The 13,702-nt window shown below is 38.5% G+C and overlaps 1 protein-coding gene across 1 annotated transcript; it reads right to left on the reverse strand.

Annotated features, from left to right (window-relative positions):
• Positions 1–1,311: 1,311 nt before the first annotated feature.
• On the reverse strand, positions 1,312–13,462 carry LOC135470251 (mitochondrial enolase superfamily member 1-like). Its single transcript, XM_064749071.1, has 16 exons — positions 13,305–13,462; positions 11,784–11,883; positions 11,355–11,470; positions 10,783–10,869; positions 9,992–10,018; positions 9,195–9,235; positions 8,572–8,603; positions 8,263–8,301; positions 6,994–7,076; positions 5,817–5,851; positions 5,421–5,508; positions 4,615–4,749; positions 3,273–3,444; positions 2,653–2,752; positions 2,012–2,093; positions 1,312–1,699 (listed from the first exon to the last, which is right to left on the reverse strand). Exons 1-16 carry the CDS (start codon positions 13,389–13,391, stop codon positions 1,589–1,591), a joined length of 1,335 nt encoding a protein of 444 aa, XP_064605141.1. The 5' UTR covers positions 13,392–13,462; the 3' UTR covers positions 1,312–1,588.
• Between the last annotated feature and the right edge of the window lie 240 nt (positions 13,463–13,702).

Genomic DNA, 13,702 nt, shown 5'->3' on the forward strand with positions numbered 1-13,702 from the left:
TTGTGACGTTCTCGAGTTCTCGAGCAGCTGGTCATCAAAACACATGACAAGAGAAAGCGAGTGGCCGCATCCGTCTTCCTCAGTTGAAGGACGAATTAGAGAGAAATTCTGTTCTCTTGATGTACGGAGTGGTCCATTGGGGGCGCCTTTAAAAAGGCCTGATAAGACGCTAATGGTCATTCAGCACGACATTTTCCGCCATATTTTGACTTACAATTTATTTATTTAATAGTAACAAATGTATATTTTTCTTATTACGGTGCTTGTTTTGTACTATTCGATCCAGCATTACAATCCAGCGGGGCCCTCCCTTTTGTGTACAGTACACGTTCGGACGGAACAGCTGCATGCTTTTTCAAGAGAATTTGTCCAGATCGATAATCATTAGAAATGTCATACATATAGACAAAAACAAATGGTTTATCTCTGTTTTTTTTAATGCCGGGAATGTTCTGTTTTCGACCAAGGTTACCTAATATATAGCGGTTTGAATCTTATACTTACTCTGTCCACCTGTTATATATACATACATATGCGTGATTTTATGGCTACTCAGTTATTACGCAGCCCGATTAAAGAGCGGCTGTCGTGTCTATACTCATCAGAGCGGCTGTCGTGTCTATACTCTTCAGAGTGGCTGCCATGTCTGTGCCCCAGCATTGAGCTATGTTGTTTTCGTATATGTAGTCACAGAGTTGAGCTAGAGTATGCCACACCAAGACGCAGTAAATGTACACACTAAAGACTACATCGCACTACGTACGCTTAATGAAACCGGACGGAGTGGTTGGACCTTATGTGTCAGTATAATATGACTGAGTGGGGTGTCATGTCTGGTGTCTTTGGCATGATACTTCGGTGGCGGCAGCATGGACTTTCCCTGACACAGAATATATATACATATCTAATGACTCCTCGAAGTCATTTATGGCTGAAAAGTTGCCAAGGACGGCGTAAAACCCCAAAGCATACATACATACATATATTCAACAACACCTTTATAAATTTATAAAATCTCCTTTACAAATTCATCAAAAAAGAAAATTATAAGAAAAATCAAATCTCATAACCATAAATGTTAATATTCGATAGCTATCACTTCCCTCATAAATAAGGGAAAAGCACGTATTTCCACAACTTACCTTAAATCAACTAAATGTAAAATACTAGTACATTAAATGCGTTTTTCTCTTAAACTTGTGAAATGGAAAAGTTACACGTTGAAAAAAAACAAATAATGTACTTAAATATAACATTAACAATATAAACATACACGCAGTCACTTTTATATGAATTTTTTATTCACTGCATTTTGTAAATTTAATGAACTGTAAATTGTCAGTGCAACTGATAATACTGTATGTTTTAACATCTCAATTAAAGCGTTTTTCAAATTTTACAAACAAATAAAACAAGCGTATAAGACTGTCATTTGAAATCAAGAAGACTAACCCCTTGTGGAAGAATATAAAATTTTTAGATAAAAACACATAATTATATAGCGAGTATTAAAATATGAATCAAAACATGAGATTTAATTTCGATCGCGTATTTGTACCGATCTTTGCAATCTTTGTTTAAGCGTTTTTCATTCTCTTTCGTAAATGCCATCATCAAAGAGTTTCTGCCAGACTTTGCCTTTTGGATATTCATACATGTCTAAAGAATCGGCTTTCATCTCTATACTGTATCCAGGGGCCTGAAAAATGATCATAGATTTTTATTGATTACATTGAATTTCAGTGGTTGTGCAAATCCGACAGCCATTAATATCCTGTTAGTCCAGAACTATATTTATGATGAAGAAATAGAATACATGTGCTATATTTAATAGAATAATTTGCTGCAATGACAGTACAATCTGTTCCAATAACAGACTTCATTCTAGCGTCACCCAAAAAAGACTTTCTTTTCAATTTTTTGTGAAACTAGAGACGCAGACTAAGGCGTCAAGGTCGCTGGTTCAAAACACAACCGGGGTCGCTGTGTAAAATATAGTGTTTGATCTCACCTGTGGCACTTGGTAATGACCCTTCTTCATGATGACAGGTGTGACAAAATGCTCGTGGAGGTGGTCCACGTATTCCGTTACTCTGCAATTTAGGGGATATATACACAGTTATAAACCATACACAAAATGATGCTGGCTTCCTCTCCGGTCGTACGTGGAAGGTCCGCCAGCAATTACCTGCGGATGGTCGTGAGTTGCTCCCCGAGCCTGGGGGAAACCCACGACCATCCGCAGATTGCTGTCAGGTTTTCCCACGTACGGTCGGACAGGAAGCCAGCATGAGTTGGACTGGAATTGACGGTGACCGCATTGGGTCATTCCTCCGCGCTGGTGCGCTAACCACCTCGACCACGGAGGCCTCCTAATACCAATATATGTGGTGTGCATGTCTGCACGAGGATGAATTCGTCAGTAACATGCCAAAGGTCAGAGGTTAAAGCTAGGCACTGATTACTGCCGCGCATAAAACTGACCTCCATCAAGTAAGCAAACATGTCTTTACAACCCTGGCTTAATGTAGTGGTTTATGCTGGTTTCAGGGAATTTTAAATTGCCCAGTTTTGCTTGCGTATTCAGATTGTGAACGAGTGTATCTTGCACTCATGGCTTCACACCACAGTCAAGCTGGCGAATTAACGCACCTGTTTTCCATGGAGCCCGACACGCAGAGGTAATCAAACATAGAGATGTGCTGGATGTATTCACACAAACCCACCCCTCCTCCATGCGGACACACTGGTACTACAAATATAACATTCATTTCTTCAGTCATAAATCCCTAGACTTCAGCATATTAACATTTTTTACTTTTCCGACCCTCATTCCTCAAACTTTTCGCATATGAAAGAGCAACTTTCAGTGCAATTTATGTACATTTGTTAAAAAAAATATTTAATTTTTGATTTTGAAGATAAAACTACAGTGGTTGGATTGGCCAGTTTCAGAGCTACACAAGTATAATTTTAACAGTCTACAAATGAACAATGCCTTCCGAATATGCTTGAATAAACATTTGACACATATGCGAAAAGGTTGAAGAATTACAGCAATTGTAAGCTGCTCTGATTCATGGCTACAGTCTAACAGTGTTTCATTCATATTAACCTGTGAAAAAGCGCAAAATATTACGGACAGAAAACAATAGAAAACTGACCGCCATCATGAAACATTGAAGTGAAATATTCTTGAGAATGGCGTTAAACAAAAATAAAAAGAATGAGTAAATAAATTAATAAATAAATTACTGGACGTAAGAACTTACTGTTAACTTTAGCGGCCATAAGAAGAACTGCTATGATCTCGTTTAGACTGCCCAACCGACAGCTGTCAATCTGACAGAACTGTAAAGCTCCGCCCCGCAAAAACTGCTTGAACATGATGCGGTTCTGGCATTGCTCCCCAGTAGCCACTCCAATGCCAAGAGGGTTTAACGCCTATTACACCGGAAAATAAAAAAGAAAAAAAATCTTTCAAATATGAAATAGTCCCAGGATCACAAAGTTCTCTTAAACTTACGTTTAAGTATTACTTTGAAATCCCCAAAGCCGTACGGAATCGATTCTGATTGTCTGGTATGAGACATAGGTAAGTCCAGGCTACGCCTTACCTAACCTGAATTTTTGGTAGCCTCCGTATGGTACATTTATTCAAGCGAGACCAAGGCTATAAGACTTAACCTAGGAAGCCCTTTCTCCACTGTCAACCAATCAACGTCGATTCTGTATACCATTAAAGGCAAAGAAAACACTAAAATAAAGTATTTATCAGATGAACAACCATTAAACATTGTCCAGAAAAATAGTTTGAATTATCTTTTAGAGCGTTTCTGATTGACTAAAATGCATGGGAAACATAGGATTCTGTTTTTGTCTGTTAGGACCCAGGAGGTATCAGTGACGTCACAGCAATATTTTTGGCTGAAATAGTTCGTTTCAAGGTCCATTTGGTAAATGCATTCATAGCTCTAAATGAAGACGCATCTTGAATGATGAAAAACTATAGCAATCTTTCTGTGTCAAGTGACAAAAAAAACAAGTGACACCTTTGGTTTCAATATGATCAGAAAAAGCCACAGTAAGTTTTAAATGCATTTTACTAGGTCGAAAAATATTCTAAAAATATATATATGCATATCCGACTATTTTGCCGGACAATATTTAATGATCTTTCATCTGACATGTACTTCATGCTAGTGTGCTATTTGCTTTTACGGTAAGCCACAACTGTTTTGAAGTTAAACCTACGTCTGATTAATCTGGGTCTGTGACACGATATTCTTGCTCACATCTATTAAACAATATCGAACCGTGAACCATCCAACATAAGCGAAGTGATTTAAATGTCAATGTTTTAGACGACGCCGATCTAGAATAAGTAAAAACCTAAAAAAACACTTTATATGACCACAGCAAGCGACAATTCAGAGTGACTGGTTATCTGAATATGTTTGTCCATAATTATTCCTCACTTGTTAAGCAAATGTATGTCTGGTAAACCTAAGAGCAATTGAAGACTACGCTACAAACGTGACTCGTTATAACTTAAAGCAAGATGTTGTAATACAGCATAAGCCTACATGTCGAGCTTGCTGACGTTTTGTATACCTTTGCTATGGTGGCGTGTCCTAAGATATCATCTGGGCAAGTGGGTTCTTCAATCCAGTACGGTTTGAAAGGTGCCAACTTCTTCATCCAATCAATTGCCTCGTTCACGTCCCATCGTTGGTTAGCATCAGTCATCTGCCAATGAAGTGATAACTTGTAATTCATCAAACGTTAATTCTTCTGGACATTATTTTCAATTCACGCGTTACCGTTGTCTTCATGCTTGCGAACTACAATTTAGGTGCAAGTTGATTTTTTTAAGGCCATCTCCAAGAATTTTTATGGGATGTCAGTTTTAGAGCGCCTAGCTTAAGTCATCGACCTTTGGCAAGTTTCTGACGAACTTTCTCACATGCATGTGACGCACAGATATGTACATCATACTGGGGGACTCTTTCTCCTAAGCGGTCTTCAGTGAACGTTAAACTGTCTATAGTGATTGAAAGGTAAGCAATTTGAACCATTGTAGACTACTAAGGCCCGCTTTCTTCTAGCACAGAGAAAACATCGGTGTTTAACACTTGAGAAAACAAACAGCTTATCTCAGTGTTAACTGAGCCTAAAGCATCATCTATACGTGTAGCTTAAGAGTAAAAGATTGTACTTTTGTGCGAAAATGAGCCTTTAAAATGGTCCTGTATTGAATGAATCCCGATTTTGTTGTCTTTATCTGCCTGCTTATGGTGTTAAAACGTGTACTTACGTATGCTATACTTCTATGAAAACCAGTGATGTAAAATACATACAGTCTCTTGACTCAGGTTAGTTTTGAACTCCTCTAGTTTCGAGTCATCTGACACAATTACCAATTTTCGGTCCGGTCCAATCATTTCTCTGATTATCTGAATACGCCTGATATCATCCTGGACATCAGCTCCAACTTTCATTTTGAAGCTAAAATATATGGAGGAAAAAAATCATCAAAGAATGAAAGAAATATGGTGCATGTGATTGATCGGTGTGGCACTGATTGAATTTCATGTATCGGATTAATATTAAAATGCTAGTTTTAAGTTTAATCATGTAAAAGTAAATCCACACACCACCCAAAAATAGATACATTATTAAAGAAACTTTGCTACTCTGGTGTTTCCGTTAGGTCGGGTTTTTAAGCTTGAATTAGTAACCTTTACATGACGTGGTTCTGAGAGTGTACGTTTTGGACTTTTCAGTTGGGTATTTGAGTATTATCCTGGACTTACACATCAAACCCCTCTGTCAGAGCTTCTTCACACAGCTGGAAATGAAATAAAATAAACAAATCACATAAACGCCATATATACGACTGCGTCAAGTACCTTGTATCTATATATGTGTCAGAATAAATACTTGTATGCCAGCCGTCAAGCAAAAGTAACGTTCCAATAATCACGTGGCCAATACCCAAAATCAAAATTCCCAGAACGAAGAAGGTATATAAAGTCCCAAATTAGGACGAAATCATGCAAAGAGAAGTAGGTATCCATTTTAACTGAGGTTGGAAAGAACCTGTTCAAGGCGATTAAATGAAATCAGTATTCAAATCGTGTACCATGCTAGTATATATAAGTTGTCAATAACTAAAATATGTATCTCATTTACGCTTTGATCGTAACTGTCCATATATCCACCGTTGTCATCTAAATCTATAATGTTTGGATGCGTCAGTGGGTAGTTATAGAAACTACTATACTACAGAAACCCATTCCTCATGGTGGAATTAGCTAATTTCCCTTTCTAAAAATATACTGATATTTTTTTCATACATTTTAATTGACGTTTAACGCCGTATACACAACAATATTTCACTTATAGTACGGCGACCCTGGGGAACTTACGACCATCCGCATAATGCTAGAAGACCATGTACGGCCAGAGATGTATATTGTCTTCATTAACACGGTATAACATGTATGTATAACTGGAATAATGTTACAGTAAGTATCTTTGCTATCTAGTGTTTGGAAACGTTTCCAGGAAATTCCTACATTTTTTTTTTTTTTTTTTTTTTGCTTACTTACTAGTTTCAGACTAGTTAAGAAGTATATAATCTCAACGACGGGTCATGAAGAAGTCGAAATAACTGAATACAGACAAATTCATTTGTTTCACCCACCCTTTCCACAAGTTTCATCGGTCTGGTTTCCCGGCCACATTATACCGCAATAACAATTTTTACCCACTGACTTGACATTTTCATCATGAGAGCGGTCATCCTTGGTACACAATTTTCAATCCACATTATAAAGTCTTGGAGCCAATTTTATACATGTTCTTTCTTGATTGCCCAAGAGATCTCCACTCCATGATTACACTCTATTTAATTGTTTCTCACCGAGACAAATCAAGCCTTTTAGAACCATTACATTTACAAGACGACCTTGAACTTTGACCCCTCACCTGCCTTATCTTGTCGTCAGGATAACCGAGCCAACCACAGGATGTCGTGTACGCGGGATAGCCCTGCGCCAACAGTTTGGCCACTGAACAAAAAAGACAAACAGTATTTAAATGTCCAATCCGGAATATTTAAATATGTTTTTAAACAAAAAAGTATTTTATTTTATTGATTTGACTGTTTTTTAACCCCATACAACCAAAATGTTTTAGCTTATATGAGGCCATTTTAGGTCGAGAAATGCGAAGTCTCTGGAGTAAACCACCCACCACTGGCAAGTTACTGCCAGACTTTTTCACTTGTGAGAGCCTGATTGGTAGACAAGAGAATTCCTGTGGACCTCATGCAAACCCAGACAAAACAGCACCGCCCATCACGTATTTCCACCAAGCGGCCCCGAGGAACAATGGAAGCGGGGAATGGACAACCCCGTCCCACAAATGAGATTTAACCCGCGTGTCGTGTGACCATGCAACTGAAAGGTAAGTATGTTAACCAATCGGTCACATGTAAATAGATTTGTTTATCTGATTAGTGTTTTACACCGTACGCAACAGTGTCCATTTCACAAATAAACAATATACCTGTAAACTCGACACAAATACATCTTGTTCAGTGGAGTTCATCGGTTGTTTTCTCGTGGGACAGCTGCAGTTCTAAATAACTTGTGACGAATTATTAACAACAATCTGTTTTCTCATGCGTGTAGTTTTTGGAGATTTATGCTTAATTTGCAGTATGTACCCAGATGTATGCGTACATCTTATATGCAATATGTACCCAGATGTATGTGCATATCTTATATGCAATATGTACCCAGATGTATGTGTACATCTTATGTGTAATATGTACCCAGATGTATGTGTACATCTTATATGCAATATGTACCCAGATGTATGTGTACATCTTATGTGTAATATGTACCCAGATGTATGTGTACATCTTATATGCAATATGTACTCAGATGTATGTGCATATCTTATATGCAATATGTACCCAGATGTATGTGTACATCTTATGTGTAATATGTACCCAGATGTATGCGTACATCTTATATGCAATATGTACTCAGATGTATGTGCATATCTTATATGCAATATGTACCCAGATGTATGTGTACATCTTATGTGTAATATGTACCCAGATGTATGTGTACATCTTATGTGCAATATTTGCCCAGAAGTATGGGTATATCTTGTAAAAATAGGCCTAGTCTGACGTGGCCTATAACGGTGCTATTGAAGTCACCTGTAATAAATTTGATTTCTTACATCTGTCTTCTTTGCCCTGCTGTCCTGCTTTCAGTAACCCTGTTAGGAAAAGATGACAGATATGTGTAACATTTCACAGTGTTCCAAGTTTGCCAACATTAGAATAGGTAAACGCAAACAAATTGAAAGCATAAGAAAGTACCACTACGGGTTATTAGTTTTGAAAGTTTTCCAAAATGAAAATTATCAAAAGCAAATAATAACAATAATGAGATTTTATTCAAGCAGAATATATAATATGATCTAAATAATTAGATAGTTTCATGTATTTTATGAATAAATAGGTTTTCATGTAAAAAAAACACTTACCTATAGCCTCTTCTCTCGTGATTAAATCGTTTCTGAAATAAACACATTGGTAAATCGGTTACAAATTATTTAAAGGTGTAATAGTGCATGAGAAACAAAGCACGCACTTATTTGGCCTTATGGAGAGCAATAACCATGGTGATTCATTACAATGAAAGTGGAAAGATGAATAATCGCCTTGGTTACCATTAAAGCAGCTTCCATATGTGCCGAAGAGCTCAGTGATTATTTTGCTAAACAGCACCTGCAATAACCAGAAAGAACTGGCATCGTCGGTGCTAATGGACGATATACTAGCAGGCCTTAAAGGCCATGTGCACCTATGTTTCCATGATTACTGAACTGTGCAGGATAATTTCAACTGTCACCACAATCTTCAAGATTATCGTCATTGTTTTCAGGTTCACAGAAGAAACGTTAAACTGTCTGTTTTTTTTCTTTCTTAATAAATCAGTTTTATCTATCCTCACATGTAGATTCGTAGAACACCTGGTTGTCCTAATTTAAATACGCTTTATGTTTAAATTTAAACATTTCACTCAAGAAACAGATCATAAGAGACTAGATCAACATGCATATTGTCTTTCTGGATTATTATCAGTTTACTAATAAAAAAAACTTACATGTATCTGAAATCAACCAGCGAAACGATCTGCTCCGGGGCCTGAAAGAATACAATTGGTATAGAATATATCATGATGATTCATTTTGTAGGCGGAGTATAATGGAGTGCCGGTAGAAAACCACCAACCTTTGGCAAGTTACTGGCGAACATTTTCTCACAGCGACCACATTGGTGAGAGGGTCCTGACTCATTCTGCTGGACAAGCACGCTAACCACTAGGCCACGTATGCCCCCAATCAACTCATATAACATACACAACGTAAATCCACATACTGCGGAGAATGACAGCAGGCTGTACAGATCGATATTGACTTATCAGTGTCATACAGAGTTCAACGCCGCTTGTTTTTGTTTGAGCTCCGTTTTAAGGTCGCTTTCAACTTTGTTTCAGTCATATCAGAAAAGCATCACTTCCTATGTTGCAAGTCAGACAAACTGTTGACATATAACGGTATTACGACACTATAGAACGCTAATGCCAATGACACAAGACACGACACCTCATCCACAAACATTATGGTGACAGTGGGCAGATCAGAACTTGTGCTGTTGAGTACCAAAAGAGAAAGTTTGGCAGATTTTGCACGAAGCGATGCGGCATTGAAACCCGGACTCCTGCGCACGAGACCGACACTCTAACCCTGATTAGCTAGGGCAATACCTGTATCTAAGATGTAACGGAAACAATTATACAACACAAGTATAAGTATTAGATATGAAAAGCACTTTGTCACCTAGACAGGCTGTTTCCATAATTTCCAAATCCTATCATTTTCACGCTTTATTTATACTTACCATATCTGCAAGAAGCTTCCATACTGGCTGAAACATGGTAGAAACAATTAATTAGTATAGTCCTGCGTTTGGATGTGCGGTCTCAGTATCCGCTACATCTCGGAGGAGCTTAGAGTCAGATGGACGGTCAGTGAGTTATACCATGTATATAAATAGATATATAAATACATCAGAACATGAGTAGGCTCATGACAATTTATCCCTTCGGACGGCCAGTCTGCTCGTGAGTCTTGCATGCTTTCTATTCTAATGTTTAGTCCACGTGTAAAGCTGTCCTCATTTCAATGACCGTTCGAAACTGTTGTGTGTATTTTCTGTGTAGATGCATGTACAGCTTTATCATGGCATCCACTGTGTGGCCTCATCTGTCCATCCGCCATGTCGTCTGTTCAATTATATCTCTTGATCGCTTGCAACCAGGTTTGCCAAATTTACATTCCACATACTAATTGTACACTTATTTAATTTCCTGTGATCTTCGTCAAAGTTCAATGTCTTTGAGGTCATTTTACTTGTTCTCTCTTTACAGGCCTGGAACACCACATTTCTGGAAGTGTGTAATCAGTCTTCGTCGAAGTTGTACCGCATATGCACCTAGTCATGTAGACATACCCTATAATGTTATGCATTGTCTTTGATCCATTTTTCATTCAAGATCATTGAACCTTTCCTTGCATTTTCTTGTAACACACTATCTCTTATAACGCTTAACTAGTACCGTGCATGGTATTTTTTTTTATAAGCGGAAGTATTGCGCTTTGATATCGTTTCGTGGGTGTACTACATATTACCTTTCCCTCCATTCGAGCCCATAGGTCCCACAGAGCATTAAAAATGGCTGCCGTAGCCAGATGGGTTACACCTTTTTCGGGACCCAGCTGGAAAAGAATCATCACAAACTTCACAAAGAGGTTTCATCTATCATGATTGATTTGCCGTCTTCATTGTTACATGCTTTGTTACCTGTACATTTGCCTTGAACAACTTGCGTTCCTGTTTATAATACTGGCTGATGGTTTTGAGTTGAGAGACATCATATAGGTGTATTAAGCACCTACATGCAGAAATATGTACCACTGGACGTAGATTATATTGTGTGAGCTAGAGTACTGAGAAAATCGTGAGGTCGCAGACATTTGTATAGGCTATTGGATACACATGGGATCAAGACAGACGTATATCTTAATCCCAGTATATACAAGGTTTTTAAATCTTCCACTAATGCTTTAAATGCCTTTCTATTTAGACTAAATATAGTTACAGACCATGATATTGATTTTATATACAGAACACAATAACGTACCGATCACAAGAGAGCATATAACATTAGAGAAAGATAAACGGTGTATTTAAATCGACTGACCCATCTCAACTGTCCGTGCTGGACAACATCTCTGTAGAAACCACCGAAATCAGCGAAGATATCCGCCAGACGTTTCCCCACTATTAACTGAGTGTACGCCTTGATGGCGCAGCATACTGTTAAAAAAAAGATCAGTCCCTAATTAATCCATTAATTTATTAATAGATGGATCGATTAATTGATTGATTGATTGATTGATTGACTGATTGACTGCACATGTGTTACTCGATTTCAGTCATTCATACTATAATGGCCAAGACATTATAGAGATCTAGAGACCTACGGAGACCTAAATATTTACACACTGGAAACAGATTATACGGTTAGCAACACAATGTGAAAGTGAGAGTATATCCCAGCCTACAATCTCTTTCTGATATTTTCCCCTACTTTAATTATTACAATTGTGTATCACTTATGTATCATTACCAATTTCATTCCCTTTGCCAACGGTAAATGTTAACCCATAGCCTTCTAACTCGGTGTCTGTCTTGACCACCACGTAAGCGCAGGAGTAGTCAGGTTCATTCTGTAACACAGATTCAAATATAGGGCAATAGTATGAAACACTCATTATGGAAATATACAGAATAGCTAGGATATATATATATATATAGGTGAAGAAAAGATACTTCATGTATGAACTTCAAAATAGGATTATAGGCCTACCAATAAATTTTATAACTGCAAATTCTCTGGTGGTTGTTGTCACCTTAATTTTCCATTTTTAGAGATAGTGTGTATGTCGATGACATTAGAAGACACCGGCCGCTGGTTTCCTTCGGCCGTTAATGGGAAGGGGATGCGGATGGCCGTGGGTTTCCCCCGGGGCCTGCCCGGTTTCCTCCCACCATAATGCTGTCCATCGTCGTATAAATGAAATATTCTTGAGTCTGGCGTAAAACCCCAATGAAACAAATAAATAAATCCATAAAATATAATAAGCGGTATACATTTAGTGAAAAAACACAAACAAGCAAAAAACCACTCAACATTCTACAGCATAGCCACGACATTGATAGGTCGAGAAAAGACTCTTTACGTATGGACTTAAAACTAGGCCTATGTCTAGCAATGAAATTGACAAGTGTGTATTATCCCCATACATTGTCAGCATGCACCCGTCGGGACGGACTGAATAAACGCTTCACATTTAGACAGAAGAATACTGTGTTCTTGGAAACGAACTTAGTGCTTGTAGGGTCGAGCAATATTCATCAAGGGAGAGTTGGGGGGAGGGGACCGGTGCAAATAGAAATGTATCACAAAAGACTCTTATATTTTCAATATACTATATATACACGACTCCTTCATTCAGGTGGGGGCCTCCGTGGCTCAGTCGGTTAAAGCGCTAGCGCAGCGTAATGACCCAGGAGTCTCTCACCAATGCGGTCGATCTGAGTTCAAGTCCAGCTCATGCTGGCTTCCTCTCCGGCCGTACGTGAGAAGGTCTGTCAGCAACCTGCGGATGGTCGTGGGTTTCCCCCAGGCTCTGCCCGGTTTCCACCCACCATAATGCTGGCCGCCGTCGTATAAGTGAAATATTCTTGAAACACCAATCAAAAAAAAAAAAAATCATTCAGGTGTACAAGTAGGTGTTCTGCAATAAAACGGCTCTTTACATCAACCAGTACGTGTTATTGTTAATAAATAATATTATTTTCTTTTATCCTATGTAAAAAGTTTATATGAAAAATGCATTAACCCCTTGCTCAGAAAATGAAACAAATGAAAAGAACTTGTCAAGCCCCCATCTTTTGCACGGATCCTACCCCTCAGTAAAAAATGATGCTAAGCAGACGATTGTTAACATATTTTACGCGAAGGCCTACACCTGTGTACACATCAGAGACTATTACACCGTGTCAAGTATATTTGATATGCTCGGTAGGACTACGTACACATCATCGCCCATTATCGTGGGTCACACTGACATACCGGTACACCTACCATGGCGTCCGACCCGTCTCCTTCGAGGGTAGTCGGGAACCTGATGTCTCTGGCCGAAATCTCCCGTATCACTGTTGGTCTCGTCATCTTGCGTACATGTGCAATAGGAAGGGAATTTACGAGCACACAGAAGTTGTGTTCACTGCAGCCTGCGACTAACTGAATGACCTGTACACGCCCGAGCAACTCAGGAGGGTGCGTGACACAACTGGGTCACCGAAAGGGGGCGTGGCATGTGGAAAGTGTAAACATCATAATAAATGCTCTCATCGAAATGTAAATGTCCTGAGGCTATATTAGAAACTCGAAGAAATCAAAATGAAAACTTGGCTACAAAACTGTAGTATAGGCCTAATACTATATTCTATTAAACGTACCGGTAACCAAAATGCATTTTT

This window comes from Liolophura sinensis, chromosome 7 (assembly GCF_032854445.1).
Source record: "Liolophura sinensis isolate JHLJ2023 chromosome 7, CUHK_Ljap_v2, whole genome shotgun sequence".
Taxonomy (NCBI): Eukaryota; Metazoa; Mollusca; class Polyplacophora; order Chitonida; family Chitonidae; genus Liolophura; species Liolophura sinensis.

What these genes read in the sequence shown, in the direction of transcription:
- LOC135470251 (XM_064749071.1), bottom strand. Translation starts at nt 13,391, where the DNA reads ATGACGAGACCAACAGTGATACGGGAGATTTCGGCCAGAGACATCAGG. An exon ending in TGGCAAAGGGAATGAAATTG is followed by an intron (nt 11,471 to 11,783) that starts GTAATGATACAT and finishes TTTTTTTAACAG; the next exon opens with TATGCTGCGCCATCAAGGCG. An exon ending in TTGGACCGGACCGAAAATTG is followed by an intron (nt 4,750 to 5,420) that starts GTAATTGTGTCA and finishes CTTCATTGGCAG; the next exon opens with ATGACTGATGCTAACCAACG.